The sequence below is a fragment of the Cryptomeria japonica genome, chromosome 1 (assembly GCF_030272615.1).
Source record: "Cryptomeria japonica chromosome 1, Sugi_1.0, whole genome shotgun sequence".
NCBI lineage: Eukaryota > Viridiplantae > Streptophyta > Pinopsida > Cupressales > Cupressaceae > Cryptomeria > Cryptomeria japonica.
This window is the reverse complement of record NC_081405.1, coordinates 284,031,066-284,039,661: the sequence shown is the minus strand read 5'-3', so window position 1 is coordinate 284,039,661 and position 8,596 is coordinate 284,031,066. Positions and strand designations below refer to the sequence as shown.

Sequence of the window (8,596 nt, the reverse complement as noted above, 5' to 3'; positions counted from 1 at the left end):
CAAAATTCAAGCGGAAAACCAAGCAACCACACCCAGACCGGAGCAGATTCAAAAAAGGAATCATTGAGCTCCATTTTTGGAGACCATTTTCTTAAGGATAAAGAATACTTCCCAAGAATCCAGGGTCCTCCACTCAGAGCCATTTCCAAATCTTCACCACAGGAGAAGGAAAAGACAAAAAAACCCTTGACAAGGCTGAGACATCAACCTGTCCTTTCACCCTCCATTTTCTCTTCACAAAAGACCTAACAACTTCAATATTAGGTCTAGGTCCAATAAATTTCCCCACCAGAGAAAAAGTCATTAGAGAAGTACTGTGATCTATGACCACATTTGGTAATGCAATAGCTAATTTGCCTACCTTTCTATCAAAAATATCTTCCACAGAGGGAAAGGTCGATTTACTAGTTGGCTTGTTTGCAAATAAACTATTCCAGGGTTTGAACACCTTGACTTTAGCCATCTTTTCCAGCTCAGCATTCAAGTTCTCGGGACCCAAATTTGAAGAATCTTTAGTATTTTTAAAGTCAAGAGGAGGGTCCTGATGCCGTGGGTCCCCATCCTTTCGACCATCCTCATCATCCACCATAGATCCCAAAGAGACAAGTTGTCCTTGAGCTACAGAGGCAGCAGAACCAGAGGAACCAGCCACGTTGTTCCCTCCATTCGCAGAATTCAAATTTCCCTCTAGTTGTGCTATTCCCTCCGTTGTTTTTTGAATCCTTGACCCTAATCTATAATCACAGGAATATGTTTACATCAATGAAAACAACATATCCTAGTAGCAACAATGACAACAACAAAATCCAATAATGTCCCCATCAATCCAACACTTCATTTACCAAATCGTGTGCCTCAATTATCAGGACAAAATAGGGGTTTGTCGGACCCATATGCACAAATTTCAAGCACAACAACTCCCAAAACTCAAGATACAAATGCCACATATTCCAGAATATAGAACCATACAATATAATCATTTGGATAGCAATACAACTGATGTGACTGATATAACTGATACCAGAACTGGATACAAACCATGATAAGTAAAACACAAGATTCTAGTGAATAGGATCTTCTGAAAAATGACTCCAATCAATCATACATGCCTTACTAGTTCATATCGCATACATACCTATCTTCCACTGTTGCTCAATAATTCCATATCCATTCCTAACTGGATTACCGGATTTGACATCAGTGGTCCAACATTCATACAAATCTAACACATTAAACATATAAACACATTCAAAATCACAAAACAAAACAAAAAATCAAGGTTAGACTAAAAAGGGGTCAAATAAGAATGAAATATCACAAAAATGAAGTATACCAAACCTCTTGTTGAGTATATTTGCCCATGATAGTTGGTTGGATGTGTGCTCACTCAATATTTTGATAACATAACGATGCAACAATATAAAATGGGTGAGAGAGATAAAAATGATTAAGTTTGAGATGTATAAGTTTTTGGATGATATTGGATATATGGTCAAGAATGACTGACGAAGATCAAGGGTTGACGATGAAGGAGATGAATTAAAGGAAATAAATTTTCCTTTTGGGTACTTGAGGAGACAAGCCCATGTTCTTGTGTAATAATTCCATGTGCTTGTCTAAGAAGCCCGTGTGCTTTTGTAATAATTCAAAGTGCTTGTCTAAGAAGCCCATGTGCTTGATGTGATGGTAGGATTTGACAACACTTAATCAATGATTAAGTGTGTGTGTGTGTGTGCTTAATGGAGTAGATTAGGATTATGATGCAAGTGGAAAAGTTGGATTATGTAAGTGGATGAGGGAAAATAGGATTTTTTAATTAATTTTAATTCAAAATTGGAGGAATGTGGGGATGGGGATTTAATTAAATAAACATGGAGTTTTATTTAATTAAATATATAAATAAGTAAAGTTATAGATGAAATGGGTAAATTAAATAAATTAATTCGCCTAAAAAGATAGAGGAACTAAGGGATAAATTTGATCAAATGGTAATGATCAAATTTAGTTGTTTACAACAATATTGACACTTCTTTATTCAAATCAATTTAAGGTCTCACACTTTCATGATCGCTCTTCTTAAATCTTATTTAGAATAGGCATATTTTAATATTAAAATTGAGATACATAAGTTCTAGAATCATCCATGTCTTAATTCCTTCTTATATTCCACCATTTAAGTGCAGTTCAATAGTTTGACAACTTGGAGTTTCTTGTTGGAATCAAGAAACACTGAGAGGGGGGGTGAATCGGTGTTCTGAAATCTTTAACTTTATTAAATTGTTCATTCAACCACTTAATGCATATGAACAAAATAAAGATGCAAGAACTTAAAGCAAATAACCACAACACCATAACACCAAGATTTTTGTATGTGGAAACCCGATTAAGGGAAAAAACACGATGGGGATGAACCCACAATATAAATATATTGTACAGAAGTATAGAAATATTACAATTTGGGAATGCACATGCATTCATGCACACTGCCTAGAGCTCACTATTCAAAAACAACAAGGGATACAACCCAGGGAAGGCTCACTACCTTACAAATCTATTACAATAGATTATTGAAGTAATTGAACTACAAAGTAGCATCTACAAATGCCTAATAATAGTTTTGGTTAAGCATAATACATGAACTTCATATGCCTTAACTCTTATTGCTCGGTTACACTGTTCTACTAAATTTTGGAGCATCAATCTCTGACATGCGCACATGAAACTGCGCAAAATCAATCGCTAACACATTTTTGATATCCAAAATGATCAATTATATCGACCTTATATATCTGCAACATGAAATCATCTTGGCTACATGTCGGCTCAAGAACATTTAACATATTCACCAAATGTGTATGAATTGTTGGCAAAATCTGATCTCAAATACTAATGCGGACCAAAAAGAATTGTCCACACACTTCCCAAATGTCAGATAAACATCCTCAATCACAAAAACAATCATCAAAACTACTCCATCAAATCCACACAATGATCGACTACACATGTCGACCATACTGCACTGTTCAACTCAAAAACTGATATATCAGATCTTCTAACTTACACAACAACTATTACCAGAGGCTAAAATCATGGAATAAGGTACTCCAAACATCTATCAAGCTTCCCTTAGCTCCACAACACAAAGCATTCAATTGAAATGAAATGCCAATCAAGATATTGTACTATGTCGGATTCTTTGTTCTAACTTACCGGACTTAACCAAATCTTCACTCTGACTTTAGGTATAAGCAAATCATGCACTGTGGATGGAATCACAGAGTTGATTTTCCATCAATGACAACATCTGACTAGTTGTGCAGTGTCTCTTGCCAACATTTCCTTCTTCTAAAATGAAGATGCATCATTTGTTACAAAGGGATATACTCAAACATTCTACGATGACTTTCTCTCACTTCTTTTTGGAGGCCAACATGTACCTTAAATTGTAGGTATTTTATTACACTATTAGTTTTGGGATGATTATATTGTCCTCCTATATTTCCTTGATTGGGGTGGATTGCGGTCCCATAGGTTTTCTCTTTTCCCGTTTAAGGTAGTACACTCTCAACATGCATTGGGATTCATTCACAATGTACATGAGTACTTAGCATGGCTTATCCTACTAGAACTCTTTTCTTTATTATCTCAGTTGCTCTTAAGTGGTGGTATTCGTATGATTATTTATCACACATTTTATTTTAGGTCTACTTAAATTGCTATTTTTATTTAATTAGGAAGATTTACTAATAATAAGCACTTCAAATAAACTTGAGATCACTTGATCTTGAAGTTGAATTTTCTTAAAGGTTGATTACTCTACATGTTGAGTCCACCACTTGTTAACTTGTGGCTAACTAAACTCCTTTATTAAACTAGCCATTTTTTACTTGTTTTCTTAAAATCTATGTATTGTAGCACTTTCCTTGCATCAAAAAACTTTAATATAGATTATATAGGTTTTTAATTCTTTTTTATGTGCATTGAATTAGTTTCACAATTTATTTTTTGTTCTTGGGTAGACTTCTTGTTTATGAAAGACTAAAACTACAATACATCTAAAAGAAATAATTTTGCAATGTAGATCCTAAGACCACTTAGAATCAAGGTTTGCTTGTTAAATATAATATTCATTGGAAGAGGAGAATTTGGGAGATCTAATTTGACATATACTCTAGCAGAGATTAATTGACATTTCTCATTATATAGTTTAAAAATATTAATGACAACTCCCAAGGATCTAGTGATTATTTCAAAGTCATAGACCCAAACCAAAACTTCTAGGGAAGAGTATACATGTGTATCCAAAATAGTTTGTTGCTAGGAATTTCCTTCAAAAACTCAAAACCTACATGTCAATGCTTCATGATATTACTTGTATATCTAAAGAAGTATGAGCCTCCTCTGAAAACTCCATCTCTATACGATTTATTTATAATAAAAAATTATGAAATACCCCTTAATATAGGATCAAAGTTTGCATTTTTCTCGAGCGTTATGATTCTTCTTAGCCCAAGCTATCAACTCGTAGAGAAATCTGAGAGGACCCAAATGATACACATATTGATTTCTACCTTGAAATGTAGAAACATTTTCCTCAATGCCTTGGCTTTAATTTGGTGAGAACTAGGGAATCCTCTAAGGCAAGCAATAAACTTTTTTATCAAGAAAATCCATAACTTCACCAAGCACTACTATGATCAAATCAACTTCTTTCTCGCAGATCAACCATCAAAATCTATATCTAGATCTAACTAATGTATTTATAAATGAACGAAAGGGAGCCTTGCTCCTTGCCTTAATCTACCAAGAAGTCATTAATGTTAAAACTAAAAAATAAACGAATCAAACTAACATAAAATTAATCAAAAAAGAACTATGAAAGATAAAGAATCACAACACCTTAACATGTTCAATTAAACTAAAATTATAATATTTACACTAAACATATATACTCCTCAAATAAACCTCCTAGCATCTTTATTGTGTGCATTTAGATTTTTCCCTACATTATCACATATTATTTGAAGATGTGATCAAGATTTGGTAGATGCATGAAATGTAACTCTGGAAACTCTTTCACATTATAGATGACGTTGAATTTACACACATTCAATATTCAAACTAATAGAAATGCAACGACAGCACAAATGAAAACATATACCTGAGCTCCCTAACCTTCTCACACAAACAACATTGCATGAACGGTACGCATTATTTAGAGTGGGTAATTATAATCTAAAACTAATGAAGCGCAACGCTCTTAAGAACTACAGTCTCCACTGTGAGACCGGGACCAAATCCAAACAGCACCCCCATGTCCAATCCTTCTCCCGTGGTCGCACACCCATTTTCCTTAGACGACTTCCTCACCTCGTCCAATATGAAGAGCACGCAGGCGCTCGACATGTTACCATACTCGCTCAGAATCTGTCTGGTGGCCCTCATCTTCTTCGGGTCCAACTGAAGCTTCGATTCAACCTGGTCCAAAATGGCCGGACCTCCCGGGTGGGCGATCCAGAAGAGTTCGTTCCAGTCGGAGATATTAAACTGCTGGAAGGCCTCCACCAGAGCCTTTTCAATGTTCTTCGAGATAAGCCCAGGAACGTCCTTCAACAAATGGAATGTCAGACCGACCTCTCTCAGATGCCCATCAATGGCGCCCTCGCTGTCGGGGAGAATTGTCTGAGCGGTCCAGAGGAGCTCGAAACAGGGCTTCTCTATTTCTGGAACAGGGTCTGCGCCCACAATCACAGCCGCCGCACCATCACCGAAAAGAGCCTGCCCGACAAGACTGTCGAGATGGGTGTCGGACGGGCCGCGGAAGGTCACGGCGGTGATTTCACTACAGACGACCAGAACTCGAGCTCCACGGTTATTTTCAGCGAGGTCCTTGGCCACTCTCAGAACCGTGCCGCCAGCAAAGCAGCCCTGCTGGTACATCATCACTCTCTTCACGCCGGGCCGCAGACCCAGCAGTTTGGTAAGCTGATAGTCGGCACCGGGCATGTCAACACCACTGGTGGTGCAGAAGAGGAGGTGGGTAATCTTAGATTTGGGCTGACCCCATTCCTTAATGGCCTTGGTGGCGGCCTCTTTTCCCAGGCGGGGAACTTCGACCACTACCATATCCTGCCTAGCGTCCAGCGAGGGGGCCATGTAAGCGCACACGTTGGGGTTCTCCTTCAAGATCTCCTCCGTCAGATACATGTACCTCTTCTTAATCATCGACTTCTCGCCTGCAACACAACATTACAAACATCCCCTGTTAAACATTCATACACATAATATATGATCAATTGGGGCTATAATTTCAAGTGGGTATTTTTTTAAGCATTCATAGACACATATATAAGAAATTGAAAGAAATAAGCTCAAGTGGGTATCTTTTTCTTACACATGCGCTTGAATTTTTCCTTGAGCTCGACCTTGTGCTCGCTGTTAGTGATTCTGAAATAGTAATCTGGGTACTCGCTCTGTTCGATGGCGTTAGGGGGAGTGGCTGTGCCGATGGCGAGCACGGTGGCAGGGCCGTCGGCTCTCTGGGCCTTCCTGAAAGCTTCGATCTCCTCCATGTTCATCTTCCCTGCAGGCATTTTGGAATTAATGAAGGGATAGACGAAGGATGGAGTTCTGATGCCCGGGGAGTACGTCCGCTGTGGAGGTAAAGAGGTCTGAGCTTATTATGATATAGAGAAGAAAGATCTGAGGTAGATGGCACGCACTTTACCGGGAATTCAAACGCGATGGGTTGTTGAACATTTGATTTGACTTGGTTGTGTTCCGAGTCACGATGTTATATGGTAGAGCAGCGCATGTGTTTAGCGGACGTTCTTTCTGCATTTGGTTGGGAGGATGACTACTACTTATGCTTCATTTTTTTGTATTGAGAAATGGTCTTAGCATATTAAGTAGTTGTTATAGCTAATTTCATATATTCACATGTTTTAAACTGTTTATCTGATTTGACAATTTTTTTGTTGTTTTTCATGTAATTTAATTATTTATAGCTATTGTTTTGGCTTATGGGTAGTAACGATGTACATTGTGGGATCCATTATGCATGCAAGGCTCAAAAAGTACCTACTTAAAGATGCCCCACTAATTGTGCACTTAAAATTGTCAATACTTATGCACAAATACCCTAATAATAATGTGCTATGGATATCAATAAGGGTGCATAGATGAGTCAATTATGGTCCAAAAATGCTAAAAAATGGGTGGCTATTGGTACAAGTGAAATTTATTAATGGTCTTTTAGTTTTGTTTTTTTGTTTGTTTCTTTAAAGTTAGCAATTGGGGATTGGGTGTGCAAGGAGGGAATGGTTATTGGAACATTTGGTGCTCTTCCCCCGATTCATTTCTCAATTTGGTATTTTAATAGGTTAATGTTTTCAATTTTAATTCAAATTGTGTCTTTTCTTAAATCATTTCTCGATTTGTTTTTGTTGATATATTAATATCATAAAAATTAGTTGTTGGCTAGTTGACACATATACAATGTCTATGATACAACCCCATTTCAAACATATGAAACAAATATCAAGGTGAACATATTATTATTTATGTCCACAAAATTCAAATCCACATGTAAGTTTCATATCCACACATGAGAATTTGATTCCCAGGCATGGATTTGATCCTAGTTAGATTGATAGAAAGGCTTGACTCATATTTCATCGTTCTACTTTTAACACATCTATAAATATATTATTACGAGTTATGCTTAAAAAATTATGATAAAAATAGTTAATATTTATCTATTAGCCATTGAATTTAATTAAGAAAATATGCTCCTCTAATTTTCTAACTGTTATCATGTTTTCATATTTTAATGCCCTGCCATTGAACCCACAAGACACATAAGCCAAGAAAACATGCAATATGTTTTTTGAAATAATAAGTTAAACACATATGATATGCTAGAATGACTACACACAAGTACTACAACTCATGTTGTCCTATCACAATGTGATGTCACACAAGTGAAAGATTACGACTCCACAACACCCTCAAACCTTAAAGGAATTTTGTTAGCACCTTATTGAAAACCAATGAAGGGTTTTGAATTTAAAAAGACATCAAAAAACTAAGTGGACAAGCTCCCCAAGCCTAAGTTGAACAACCGGACAACCTTGGGAAGTGGCATGCAAATCAATGCAAAAGGCAACATATCACTTTCAAGACACCATTGACCTCCAAGACACACCAAGCATAAAGGGACCACACAAAAGGGTCCACAATAACCTATGATAACATGTAAAAGAAGGTAGGGAGGAGGAATAGGGCCTCCTCGATGCTTCTACATGTTACCCTAAGCTAAAGGACACAACAAAAGAGAGATATGTACCATGCTTTTTAAATTTTATAGGACTTTACAAAAGGCTCCAAAATAGCCCAAAGCAACACAAAGTCTAGGGACTAGTGCCTAGAGACATGACAACTACAAGACAAGTTCACAACACAATCCAAGACTTGTACACCAAGCCATATTATGTTCATTCTAAACCCAAAATAAAGGATCTTATGTTCACATTTCCTTCACAAAATTTAAACATGAAAATGAATGAAAATATAGTTGTTCTTGACTCCAACACCG

General features: G+C 36.9%; 1 protein-coding gene across 1 annotated transcript; it reads right to left on the bottom strand.

The window, feature by feature from the left end:
• Positions 1-5,054: 5,054 nt before the first annotated feature.
• Positions 5,055-6,670, bottom strand: LOC131039159 (chalcone synthase 7). The gene is made up of 2 exons (XM_057971832.2): positions 6,395-6,670; positions 5,055-6,236 (listed from the first exon to the last, which is right to left on the bottom strand). The coding sequence occupies exons 1-2, from the start codon at positions 6,591-6,593 to the stop codon at positions 5,242-5,244; spliced, it is 1,194 nt and encodes a 397-aa protein (XP_057827815.2). The 5' UTR covers positions 6,594-6,670; the 3' UTR covers positions 5,055-5,241.
• Between the last annotated feature and the right edge of the window lie 1,926 nt (positions 6,671-8,596).

Excerpts from the sequence above, each read along its gene's own strand:
- LOC131039159 (XM_057971832.2), bottom strand. The coding sequence starts at position 6,593 with ATGCCTGCAGGGAAGATGAACATGGAGGAGATCGAAGCTTTCAGGAAG. Across the intron at positions 6,237-6,394 it reads GGAAAAATTCAAGCGCATGT|GCGAGAAGTCGATGATTAAG; the intron begins GTAAGAAAAAGA and ends GTTGTGTTGCAG.